At 41.0% G+C, this 13,871-nt stretch overlaps 1 protein-coding gene across 1 annotated transcript in view; it reads right to left on the reverse strand.

Moving 5' to 3' along the window:
* The window catches only part of MYBPC3 (myosin binding protein C3), a 59,680-nt gene extending 56,893 nt beyond the window's left edge, over positions 1 to 2,787 (reverse strand). Inside the window, exon 1 of the mRNA XM_057408886.1 lies at positions 2,615 to 2,787. Within this exon, the coding sequence (XP_057264869.1) occupies positions 2,615 to 2,639 (25 nt within the window). The 5' untranslated portion in view covers positions 2,640 to 2,787. The remainder of the gene's footprint in view (positions 1 to 2,614) is intronic.
* Between the last annotated feature and the right edge of the window lie 11,084 nt (positions 2,788 to 13,871).

Consider the following 13,871-nt stretch of genomic DNA (forward strand, 5'->3'; position numbering starts at 1 on the left):
AAAAGCTTTGAACAGAGATCAACTACAAAATGTTTGAATCAAAGGGAGAAGAACATAAAGTTTCTGCAACAAGTGATGCTTTTCAATGCTTAATTGCTTGCTCTGATGCTAAATTGCTGCAGGTCCAGTTGCTCTTGGAGAGGGGAAAGCTACGACTTTGGTTCCTTTGGTATTCTGTAAATAAATAGGGCAGTGCCTCATCCTGAAGTGTTTTAGTTGGACAGTTTAAAGTAAAAGAATGTCTGTTGGAAAATCTACTTCACTGGTTTATGTTTTGTGATTTGTTTTGGTTTTAACATGTTAAAAGGTTTGTTAAAACAGCAGATATAGGCAGAATCTGTCTGATCATTCTCTGGCATGAAACAGTCTCCTTTATCTATACACCAGATGCCTACATTTCAGTAACAGAGACAAAAGATCTCTTAAGGTTCTTCAGTATTCTAACTGTATCATATGTGACAACAGGAATTGTAATTTGTCCAAGTATGAATCACCAGATGATTATTCAGTCCTCCTGTGATTGCACTCAACATTTTCCCATCTTGAAATGGCTTGAACTGTATAAACAACATGAAATAGAAAACCAAAGGGATTAATGTCTCTTAGGAGAATGAGTAGAGCCCCTCTAGAAGTTATGGGACATATGACTGATTCTTTCTCCATCAGAGTGGGTGATAAGAGCTTTTCCTCCCCCTGCTGTGATAATCACAGTGTTTGGGCTGCTTTGTTTGTAGGGATTGTGTAGGACCAATGATATTAGACACCTATTAGATTTCTCTGGGGAAATAAACTGGAATAGGATTTCTCTTCATCATTAGCTAGCATAGGCGGGCATCTTCACAAACAGAGCACTTGCCTTTCATCCACAGAGGCTAAAAATATCAACTTAAAGGCAGCTAAACCATTACAAATCAAGGCCCAATGCCTCAGTGATCATACTGTCAAATTTTGCCTACTTGTCATATTTCTTTTTTTGCCAGCATTGTCAATCACAAGCATTAGACATTTCAATAAATCTCGAAAATCATGTGACTTCAAAATTAAATATGATTATGAATGTCTTATTTTGGTGGTGACCATTGAACTTTTACAGCTTATATTTTCAAGGTTTTCTCTACTGTGATAAAGTCTGCTATTCTTTTTTATATACGATTCTATTTCCACCTGATTTCAGAAATTGCAGCTTTAAGATGTGATAAAATTGAAGGCTTGGTGACACCACTGTTGCTTTAGAGTTATCATCTAGAAGAAATAGTAAGAATCTTGTTGGAGTTAATTGTGCTTTAGTGCTTTGCAGTTCTTAATGGGAGATAAGGGCTGGATTTGTGCTCTGCTTCTGGCAGTGGCTGATTCCAAATATTTTGGCCAAAATGAAAGTTCTTAACAAGTTCTTCTTTTGTTGTGACCATGGGAGACTTTCCCATTGACTAGTCCAACAGGAGACTGCTCACAAACTGTAAGTATAAGCAGTTATTATTAACTCTGGAAACTGCATGTTGTTAAAAAAGCATGCACCTTGTACTGTGCAATCAGGTAACAGTGATTCTGAGAGTGCACTGGCATCAGTGGACTGAGAGCTCTAAAAGTGAAGAATCCCAGATGTAGTACAATTTTCTGCAGCCCTGTGCAATGGATATGTATGCACTTGGCAAGCAATTGTAACGTCAGCTTCTGACAAGTTTTTTTCCCAGCTTAGCTGTGCACACAAAGTGCTCCTGAGACAGCTTCCTCTACCCACACACAGGAATCCTGACCTCAGCTGTCCCTACCTCTACTTTCCAGGCTCTCTTCCTTCTCCTAAGACAGATAGATTCATTGCATCTTATACCCCAAACTAGTCCTCCCCTTCTTCCCTGTGTGAGCAGGCTATAAGTGATCCCTTATTTCTCAATGTTAAATTAGAACTAAATCTGAAATGCTTTCCTGATGTTTTTCTTGCGGGGCAGGACTTGCACTGGGCTCTGTGACCTTGGCTCTCTGAAAACGGTTGGTTATCTTGTGGCTCAAGGGGAAAGGATGGACGAGGGTGAATGAAAAGAAGTACACATATATTCTTTACAGTACAATATCTCCTTTTCTCCCTAGAGCTCTACTGTCATTGGCTGGAAGAACTAGAAGGAATAAACTCTGAACAGGTGCCATTTGATTTCATTTTCACAAGGATTTCACTAACAACAAATACAAAAACAATTTGCTAATAACACTTCCTCAAAATTATCAGGGAAAATATTCCAAACAAACCAAACAGAAGCAGGAGAGGCTTATGCTGCCTAACTGACCAGCAGAGACAGTACAAGCTGTTTTCAAAGTCCTAAAGGTGACCAGGAAAGGAAATGAGAAATGCAAAGAATCTGAGAATTAACTGCATTTCATCACTATTCTTTCCAGTCTCCTGAGAAAATTCTGTGGCTAAGGGTTACCAAGGTAGTTGCTGACTTCTCTGCAAGATCACTCAGCATCCCTTGCATTTATAACCTCATAAAATAACAATCTCTTTTTCCTCTCTATTTTTCTTTTTTCACTAAGCCATCTCATTTCTCTGGTGTAGAAAAGCTACTCATATTTTTTTCCTGTCGAGCTTTGTTAGGTTTTGTCTGTCAGTTCTGATCCTTACCTGTTTTCTTTGCAGGCTCTGGCATCTTCACTTCGTTTCTGAAGAAGCTCCCAGGTGTATCTAGAAAGCAGGGTCCAAGTTAAACAGGAATGAGAGTGCAGGGCTTTTGAGACCCCCTAAAGAAACACTTGGTGGAAGCCCCCATCCTGCTCCTCCCCTTTGATCTCCCACTGTTGTCAACTACGGCACCTTATCAACACACTTGACAGGCTACATCAGCTGTGATAAATATAGCCAAGTTCCAGGAGCCAGAGAGCTCAAACCACCCAAGTCTGGCTACCACTGGGCTGCTGGTATAAACCAGAGCACAGTATGATGTTGCACACATGTACTGTACATTTTCCAGCTTCACATAATGGTTTGCATTAAGAATTCCTACACTGCCGTGTGTACAGCACATTCACTGAGTAGATCTGATAGTTACATCTCCTGCATGTTGGTTCTGTACTTACTCTGATGATGAATCTGCTTGCATTCTTGCAACCTGTTTCAGTCTTTGTTATTATAATTAGGTCAGATTTTGAGCAGCCCTCAAAATGCTTTTTTCTTGTTTCTTTTTTGCTCTCTTCTACTGAAGACTCTGCAGAACTGATGTGAACCTTCAGGAGAGAGCTTTCTTTTTCAGACACTTACACATTACTGACATTTGCAGTCACAACTAAGAAGCATGACATTGTTTAAATAGTTTCAATCCTCCCTCCCCATCCACCCACTTGAACCTCAGCATGTAGTTAGTGAAAATTAGCAAGTCTTTCTATTTTTGGTTTTAGATACCATTTAAAAAAAATGGTTCTGAGGTTCTATTTGATACCTCCAAAAGTTTTAATTCTACTTAATTATATAGAAAAGACCTGGGGGAAATCTCAGGAGAAAGTTGCATTGGTATTTCCATTTCATGCTCCAGTCATTGCTCCTTATTTCTTCATACATTTAGCATATGTCAAAAAAGTAAGTGTGGACATTCCTCCCTTTATTGACCTGGTGGTATATCCATTTCATGCCACTTTTGTCTGCCTCATTTTGAGTTTTGAGCTTTATCAGAGCAACTCTGTATGCTGACCACTTAGCACATTTTAGCTACCACTAGTATTGAAAAACCCTTCTAAAACCAATGTAGTTTTCAGGTTTTCCAGTTTTACTAGCCTGTAAAAAACTCTATCTAAAGGATTTCTGCTTTTGGCAGGGAACTCAGAATAGACAAATGTGCACACAGCCCATCAGTCACTATACTTTGTGTCCTCTTTCACGTCTGACTCTTTGGGTAGACTGACAGGACAAATGTGAACATGCAAGAACGACTGCTGTTACCTCTCCTGGTTTAGGCCCAAATACTTCCTCTATATTCCTCTCCCCTAAACCTGTGTCGGAGCAATCCCAGGCACAGCTACAGGTTGGGCAGAGAAGAGATTCAAAGCAGCCCTGCAGAGAAGGACTTGGGGGTGTTGGTTGATGAGAAAATGAACATGAGCCGGCTTCAGTGTGCGCTTGCAGCCCAGAAAGCCAACCGTATCCTGGGCTGCATCAAAAGGAGCGTGACCAGCAGGTCGAAGGAGGTGATCCTGCCCCTCTACTCTGCTCTTGTGAGACCTCACCTGGAGCATTGTGTGCAGTTCTGGTGTCCTCAACATAAAAAGGACATGGAACTGTTGGAACAAGTCCAGAGGAGGCCACGAGGATGATCAGGGGACTGGAGCACCTCCTGTATGAAGACAGGCTGAGAAAGTTGGGGCTGTTCAGCCTGGAGAAGAGAAGGCTGCGTGGAGACCTCATAGCAGCCTTCCAGTATCTGAAAGGGGACCTATAGGGATGCTGGAGAGGGACTCTTCATTAGAGACTGTAGTGATAGGACAAGGGGTAACGGGTTAAAACTTAAACAGGGGAAGTTTAGATTGGATATAAGGAGGAAATTCTTTCCTGTGAGGGTGGTGAGGCACTGGAATGGGTTGCCCAGGGAGGTTGTGAATGCTCCATCCCTGGCAGTGTTCAAGACCAGGTTGGACGAGGCCTTGGATGATATGATTTAGCGTAAGGTGTCCCTGCCCATGGCAGGGGGGTTGGAACTGGATGATCTTAAGGTCCTTTCCAATCCTAACTATTCTATGATTCTATGATTCTATTTTTCAGGTGAGTGAGAAAGATGGGCCGGATGTGATCTATGTACATTTTCTGTCGCCTCTGTTCCTAGTGGAGCACAGGTTAGCCTGGTATGGTTTTGACCTACTTTCCTGTATCTGGGGCATTTTGCTAGGAGTCAGGAAATCTCAGCTACTTGCTTTGGCTTGAACTCTTTCAAAGGGCTTGAATCCCACAGTATGAAAAATCTGTCACTCATCTAGTGAAGATCATTATTCCCTTCTTCAACATTTCTTCCTGTTAGAGAGCTGCCATTAATTCCCTCTTCTTTCCAGAGCAGATCCCAAACACTGTTAGAACTACATCCATGTGCCTTCTGGGAAGAGAGTTCTCTCCCTGCAACCCTTGACAGTAGAGGCCACAGAAGGCAGAGCTACCACAGAGGAAAAAAAGACAATGTGTGCAGACTATCCAGAGGTGGACTGTGATCCGAGCCACACTTCTCAGCTTACTTGCCTCTCTAATATGTGTCATTGAAATAATGGGCAACATGGTCTAGTATGAAGTGTCCCTGCCCATGGCAGGGGATTGGAACTAGATGATCTTAAGGTCCTTTCCAACCCAAACCATTCAATATTTCTATGACTAGAAGTCACTTCTGCAGTATTTTAACAAATGAACCTCTTTTAAATGCCATCATAATATCCTGATCCTCTTCAGGAATCATTTTGCTCCCAGAACTGAGTTTTGCTACTTCATTCTCCCTCCCTCATCTTTTGGCAAATAATTATGCTTACTCAAAGCCTATATGCTGTGTTGGGAGGTTTTTATGCATGCGGTATTTATCCTGTACTCCAAGCTTGTATTTGTCCTCTGAGAGTGTCAAGTAGAAGGGCTTCAAAGCAAGAACTGAGAACCTTGGGATAATTCAGTATATGACAATACATGTCTAACACAGAACTTACTCTGGATGCTAATAGGTAATGGCTTAAGTACATCCTAAATATTTCTTTGAAGTCCTTGGAACTCTTGGTATTATCAATTCACTTTTACATACTGTCGTGGTTTAAACCCAGCCACGCAACTCATTTACTCACTCCTCCCCTTCCTCCCCCCACTCCTGGAGGGATGGGAAGGAGAATGAAAAGAATATAACTCCCACGGGTTGGGATAAGAACAGTTTAGTAACTAAGGTATAACACAAATCACTACTGCTACAACCAATGATAATAATGATAAAGGAAATAACAAGGGAAGAGAATACAACACCTCAAGACCCGCTAACTGATACCTCGCCCCCACCCAGCCCGACCGAGCACTGACTGATACCTTGTCCAACCCAGCAGTCCACCCGCTTCTGGGTAACTCTCGGTTACATCCTGTGCATGACGTGCTGTGGTATGGAATACCTCTTTGGTCAGATTGGGTCAGGTGTCCTGTCTCTGCTTCCTCCTGGCTTTCCCTCCTCCCTGGCAGAGCATGAGGCTCACAAAGTCCTTGGTCAGTCTAAACATATGAGCAGTAACTAAAAACATTGGTGTCATCAGCGCTGTTCCCAGGCCTAAAGTCAAAACCACAGCGCTGCACCAGCTACTAAGAAGGAGAAAAAATGACTGCTACTGCTGAACCCAGGACACATACTCATTTCTTTCTAAAATGGCATTAACTCCTTGGACTCAGTACCTTCCAATAATGGTGATTCCACCGTTGACATACACATTGTAAGAAAAGGACTTCTATTATTGATTCTGCAGTTTCCAATTTCAAATTTTAATATCCTCTTGTTCTCAAAGAACAGAAATTCCTATTCAGTGTCCGAATGTTGTTTGTTTCTTTGCCTTTGTCACAGCACCTCCAATTTTTTTTAGGACAAAAGCCACAGCTGTGTAAATCTACATTAAACCACTTTTAAACCCAACATTACATATGGAAGCATTTTCCTTTACTTGCCTCTTTCTTATTGTCAGGTATTTGCCTGTAAAGTTGTCAGCCATATGTCTGACAATGATGTGTCTGTAAGAGGTCACTTGTACAATGATGGAAGGGTCCTGCTTGCTTCCAGAGTAAATGGGGAGTTCATTCTGCCACTGCATGATTTATCTGGAAATTTATGGGATGATCTAAACCATGTTGCCATTCAAAGGATATACCATCATTCATTAGACTGAATTTTAAGGATGTTGTTTGAGGGTAGTAGCCCAGTAACTGTTCATGAGACATCATTTCCTAGGGAATTTGAAAGGAGTTTATGCTAATTCACAACATCTGCTATGATAGAATAATAGGTCACTAAAAATATATAAGAAGATGAGATTGCACTGTCTATTAGAGAGGAAAGTTAGACAATATACTCTGTATTTCTTTATTAATGGAGGGAGTACAGCATGCAAGAGTTCATCTCAGCAGTGCCTGCTGGGAACATGTAAATAAGAGTATTCTGTTTTACATTCTCTTCTGTTTATTTCTCACAGATACTTAGAAACTATTTTAGATTTATGGATTATCATAAGTGCCTGGGAACCTTTTCCCAATGCATTTTGTTTCCCAACCTTTATATGTGTTTTTTTTTCTCTGCTTCCATAAATAATCCTTATTTAATGTGGTCATAGCATTTTCCTTTTCATGAAAATACCTGCCATCTTATGGTCTTTGGATCTCTTTTCTCAGGATTTCATTTTCTGGATTCCATATCTTTCTCACTGTCAATTTGTTTTTTTCTTTAAACATTTAGTGGTATAGTTTTAATTCAGCAACCTACCGGAGAACATGGATAACTTTAAACATGGACTTAACATGAGTACTTATGTGCTCAAAATCAGGCATATTTAATTCAAGCACTGCAGTGAGCCAGTCCCTTAGCTGGTTATTCTCCATAGATACTTTTCAGGATTCAAAATCAAGTTTAATCCGGGGAGGGTGTGAGTTATTGCTTCCCCACGATGAAACAGAGCCACGAGAATTTAATCTGGTGTAGGGAAATGACCCTATACCAGTTATAACTTTGCAGCTTTTGTGATTTAAAATACCATTTTAAATCTATCTGTATGATGGAGGCAGAACAAGATGAATGTTTTCTCTGCTATTACACCTCCAGTTACCAGGTGGCAGCATTGTTGTAATAGTAAAGTTTGTTCTAGCATTTTCTACATATAATTTATTTATTTAGTTAGGCACTTTTAATAACAAAACTGCTATGCAAATGAAATATATGATAGTGAGGGCTACACTGACCCAAAATAGATGTGTAGGATTGTGACACCTACTTACCAATGCAGCACAACACTACACAACTGTATAGAAAGTGTCTGAATTTTCATCCTATATTCAAATGGAACTGATACACAAGCACAGTGAAACAACATGTAATAAATCTCTCTGCAGCATTGCTAAAGAAGTGAATGAGAGGGGAAAGTGTGTCCTTCCCTCTCAGAGAAATTAGCTTGCAAGTCTTAAATTGTTCTGTGCCTTGTACAGTGGCTTTCATAATGAAGTTCAAAGTCAGGTTCAAAAATGACAGTAATAGGTGCCCTGCAGTGAGAGGCATGTCATCTATCTTCCTGATTTTGGATAGCTGCAGCATGATTTATGCAGAAAACCCTGAGGATCTGTTATTTATAGACAAACTTAACAGCACCTCCTTCTGATATGGCTCTCTGACTTCTATTAAAAGGCTATATTTTAGGTGGTTACGACTTTGCCCAAATTTACCTATCCAGGTGGAAAATCTATATATTACTTTTCTACTTTGTGCTTTTTTTGCTTTTAGTTTCTGTTGTACCATTTGATTTCTTGTCTCTGTCTTTGTTTATTTGTGTCTCTGCCTCTTCATTTTGTTTTGTGAAAGTATCACCTCTACGATTCGGCAGTTTCTGAGGACAAGGCAGTATAATTCACTCTCAGTTCCATGGGCTGCAAGTTTGCTGGTGGGTAGCGGAGCTGGCTCAGTGCAGAGTATGGGCCCAGTAGGAGTCATTCACTGAAGTGCTGCATACCATGAAACCCCAAAGACTGTTTCATTTGTGCTTTTGGAACACAGAACTCAGGGGTGTATGGCGTAAAGGCACTTGACCTCATTGGCAGAACTCGAGTTTTCAAGGACTTATGAGATTTGGGTAACACTGATCCTGCTTATTTGAGCTTCTCTCTGCACAGACATTTTATACCCCTACACTTTACACCCCATATTTGAGATCTTTCTGGATATTTGACAGTCAACCTGCTTTACTTTTAACTGGCTTCAGGATACCCAACCTGAGTTGCTCCATATTCTAGACTATAGGAAAAAAATGCGGTCTACACATGCTCAGTGAGAACATTCTGGATTTTATCCTCTCAGGAAGTTTTCACTGTGTCAATTGAGTCTGGTGTAGGGGTCAGCAGAATTTTCTCTGCGTTTATCTCTAGGCTACTGTGGGGTTTGGGCTGAATCCATACACTTGGACTAAGAGTAAACAGCATGTATGTTCTGTGATCATAGCGTCTCCTTCAGGTCCATACAAAATGGAGGGGAGAGCTATGGGGGGCAGAGAATTGGACCTTCAGAGAGAGAAGGGAACACACCAAGTAGAGTGGGACAAGGAAATAATAACATGTGATTCAAGGGTACAGTGGGAGAAGAAACCTGACGGTAGAGTTTGTGAGAGGGAATAGAAATAGATCCTCAAAGGACAACAGTGGGGAGCTCTGGTTGAAATGGGAGGGAGGGTAGAGAACTGGGAGTCAATAGGTGATAAGACTGAAACTGTAAGAGGATGTGGGATGGGAAAACTATAAATGGCTGGACAAATATATTGGAACTGAGAATCTTAAGCGTAAAGAGAAGCTCACTTGAGGCACATGTGAGAAAAATTGGTCTGAGAGAAAGAAATAAGATCAGCCAGGAAAATATTGAAAACTGACATAGAGAATAAAGCAACTGGGATCTACTAAATATGGAGGCAACTGGTGGCTGGGTCTAGAGATGGAGAACAGCTGAACAAAGAGCTTGAAGTGGATAACTGGGGCTGACTGAGAAAGGAGCAGAGTGTTGGTGTGTTGGAAAACATGGAAGAGGGAATGTCTAAAGAAGAATTCTAGTATTAGGTTTCTAAAAGCAAACACTCAAACTGTAGAAAATGAGTTCTATCTAAAAGAAACCCAAACTGATTTGCTTACGCAAATGCCCAGCTCAGCACCCAAACATTCTTCACTTTGCATAAGGCAGAGGCATCAGAGCGTTCTGCACAAAGGTGTTAGTGGCCAAAAGGCTTCTCATATGAAGAACAGTGCTGCTCTGCTGCTGGGGAGTTAAAACAAAAGCTCAGGGGGAGCTCTTAAAGCACAGAAACTGCATTCCTTCCTACCACAAAGCCGCTTCCCCAATCCTCTGCATAACCTTGGTCTCCCCAGCATCTCCTCCCACCCTTCCTTCTCCTCCACCACCTCCTGCTAAACCTTATCTGCCCTACCACATCCTCATTCCCTTCTTGCTCGTAGACTACTCTGCTTATTCTCACGTACTGCTTTGGCTCCCCAGTAGTAAAAAGTAACACTGTGGGGAACTGAAGGCATGAAGAAGGGGGATGTGGCTGTATGAGTGGAGAGAATGGAAAGAAAGAGAGAATGGAAGGAAACCTTGTCCTGAGAAAACTGATCTAATTGGCCTGCTATGAGTAGGGGCTTGGATGAAGTGACCTCTGAAGGTCCCTTCCAACCAAAGTTACTCTGTGATCGTGTGTGGTGATGTGAGGTATTGTGAGAGAAATAAATGGGACTAAAGCAGACACAGATGAGTTACAGTGAGAAAATGAGAAATACCTGCAGCCTGCTGCTGTTTTCATGTTCTTTGGAAAAGTTCACGTTCTCCAGCTCTTGGGATAGGGCTCTGGTGCCTTGGGTTATGTACAGACCTCCCTCATACCACAAGTTCAACTGAGCCAACTGAACTGCAACATCTAAATTTGTTAGGTGAAACTTGGTGAAGTTTTAACTACATTACAGTTGTTTCAAGGAGCAAAGCTGTTTGTCTACTTGACTGTAGGATGAGATTAGTGGGTTCCTTTCAGTAGTTTTGTTAAAAGCTTTGCATTTTTATTGTTTTAGGTATATGGTTATGTGAAATTATGTAAATCTGGTTTGAGTATTGCTTAGAATAAAAAAAGGCGGAGAGACAGCAAGTTAGCACACAAAGTAAGTTAGAAATAAATGCAAACTCTTGGAACTGGTACCCAGAGTTGCTGTAGCCTGTGTCATATCATAGTCTTTTCTAACAGAAATATACACATTTTAAATACATAAGAGTGGGATTCATAGAATCATAGAATAGTTAGGGTTAGAAAGGACCTTAAGATCATCTAGTTCTAACCCCCCTGCCATGGGCAGGGACACCTTACGCTAAATCATATCACCCAAGGCCTCGTCCAACCTGGTCTTGAACACTGCCAGGGATGGAGCATTCACAACTTCCTCGGGCAACCCATTCCAGTGCCTCACCACCCTAACAGGAAAGAATTTCCTCCTTATATCCAATCTAAACTTCCCCTGTTTAAGTTTTAACCCGTTACCCCTTGTCCTGTCACTACAGTCCCTAATGAAGAGTCCCTCCCCAGCATCCCCATAGGTCCCCTTTCAGATACTGGAAGGCTGCTATGAGGTCTCCACGCAGCCTTCTCTTCTCCAGGCTGAACAGCCCCAACTTTCTCAGCCTGTCTTCATACAGGAGGTGCTCCAGTCCCTGATCATCCTCGTGGCCTCCTCTGGACTTGTTCCAACAGTTCCATGTCCTTTTTATGTTGAAGACACCAGAACTGCACACAGTACTCCAGGTGAGATCTCATGAGCGCAGAGTAAAGGGGCAGGATCACCTCCTTCGACCTGCTGGTCACACTCCTTTTGATGCAGCCCAGGATACGGTTGGCTTTCTGGGCTGCAAGCGCACACTGAAGCCGGCTCATGTTCATTTTCTCATCAACCAACACCCCCAAGTCCTTCTCCACAGGGCTGCTCTGAATCTCTTCTTTGCCCAACCTGTAGCTGTGCCTCGGATTGCTCTGACCCAGGTGTAGGACCTTGCACTTGGCATGGTTAAACTTCATGAGGTTGGCATCAGCCCACCTCACAAGCGTGTCGAGGTCCCTCTGGATGGCATTCCATGGAGAAGATACTGTTCTGGGCTTTCTCAAAGAAAAAACACTTATTGTATTGTCATCAGCGATAAAGGCTCTGCTATGAATTTACGTTGTGCAGGTAGAGTATAAACAAAAGTAGAGTGACATTAAAACTGAACTGTCACATGATGTACCCATTCTGAAGTTGGCATTGTATCTTGAATTAAGTTTGATTATGAAGTGACTTTTGTTGTACAGAGATTTTAATTAGGAACAAAAAAACAGAGAAAAATTAAGAAAGGAAAAGAGATTAAGGGATACAAACAGAAAAGGTAAACTGAGGCAGGTTTACTGGGGCAAAAAAACCTGGCAAAGCACAGAGTATAAGCCCTGCTGTGTTCAAAAATGAAGCCACAGGCTATGAGACTGGCAGTGTGTAGACCGCAAGATGAGGCTATGGACATAAAATTTAATGAAGACAGAAACAAAAAACCCTGCCAGTAAATCTATTAGAATACATATATGTATTTTCCAGGAAGTTTGGGGGATTTTGTAAAGGCAGATAGTCAGGCAAAACCAAATGATAGCACTTTTAACTGCAGATCAGTCTGATGTAGGTGAGTAGCAGCTCAGATCTAAGAATGTCTAAAACTCTCTTTGATGGGGCAGAATTAAAAAATATGTGTGATCTCTGCAAATTATTATCAGCAGATTGTCCCTCTGTACAGCCAGGGCAACTTTTTAACCTTCTGTACCTGTGATGTATGGCTGGGGATCTAAAATGCTGTAGGGAGTTCAGTATTTTAGGTTTAGCTCCACATTAGATTTCTGAATAAAAATTCCACAAAAATTGTTCAAGAACTAGTCAGCAGCTAATAAAGGTGCTTGGTTTTGTTTTTTGAAGCACGCTGCAAAGGTCATATGTAAGTTGAATATCTGGCTGTAGCATGAATGTTTGCTTTGAAAGAGGACTGAGGATCTCCAACAGCAATTGGACACAAAATGTTGCAATAAACTTGTGGTACTAACGGGTTACCTCTCCAGCTAATGCCCTGACTTACCTTTTCCCAGCATGTCTCCCTGTCTGGTACTTGACCATAAAAGATAAGAAGAAAAGATAAAAGAATGCTTCCTTCTAAATCTCCCTGAACCAGTGATTTTGTCACATGAAATTTGGCATTTTTCTCTAAAACAGCCAAAAAGCTTCTGTTTGCATGTGAAACTTAATGGCAATAATTCAGCTTGATTAGACAGCCTGTTATCCTGACCAGTTTGATTGAATGGGATACAAAGGGTATTATGGTGGAGAAGCATCATCGTTTGGCCTCCTTCACAGCTGCAACACATGATTATTCAGACTCTTTATGCCACAGATTAAAAACGTAACCAGAAACAGATGGGGAGTGAATATTTTTAGAAACAGTATTTCAAAGCATTAACAAGAGGAAGAGAAAAAGAATTCAACTTTGGAGATAAAGAAGACTTTAATCCTGCTCATTAAAGTATATTCAATAGTATTTTTAGAAACATTTTAATTATAAATAATACCATCTCCAGAAATAGTTTTCCTCAGATTCTTCTGTTTCCATTTCCATGTGACTTGTGGCCAAAACCAGTGTAAAATGCAAATTCTTCAATTCAAGTGCAAGTAGCTGCTTTATAATAATATTTTATAGTAATGCACACTGCACAAATCATGTAAAGGTTCTTATTGTTTCTGTTTGTTTATTTTAATTTAGTATTATTTCTCTAACATTTAATTGTTTTCTATAGAAGCAAATGGAAAACTAGGTCTCTGAGATGTAAGAAGGCTTTTTGACAAGCTTGAAAATCCTAAACATCTCCACAAGTAGCTCACCAGTTAGCTCTTTTCAGTCATCATAGCTTTCCTGTAAGAGGAAATGATCCTTCTCCTCCAAATTATAGTGAGAATGATCAGTTCTGCTTTTCAAGCTGTGTTTATGATAAAGATATTTTTATGAAGAGAGGAATTAATCCTCTAGTTTTCTTGAATATCAACTCTTTAAGTCTTACCCAGAGAGGTGGTGGATGCGCCATCCATGTAGACATCCAGGCCAAGCTGGATGTGGTTCTGGGCA

Source organism: Pezoporus wallicus, unplaced genomic scaffold (genome assembly GCF_028554395.1).
Source record: "Pezoporus wallicus isolate ANWC-B61680 ecotype Strahan unplaced genomic scaffold, APGP_CSIRO_Pwel_v1 contig_6382, whole genome shotgun sequence".
NCBI lineage: Eukaryota > Metazoa > Chordata > Aves > Psittaciformes > Psittacidae > Pezoporus > Pezoporus wallicus.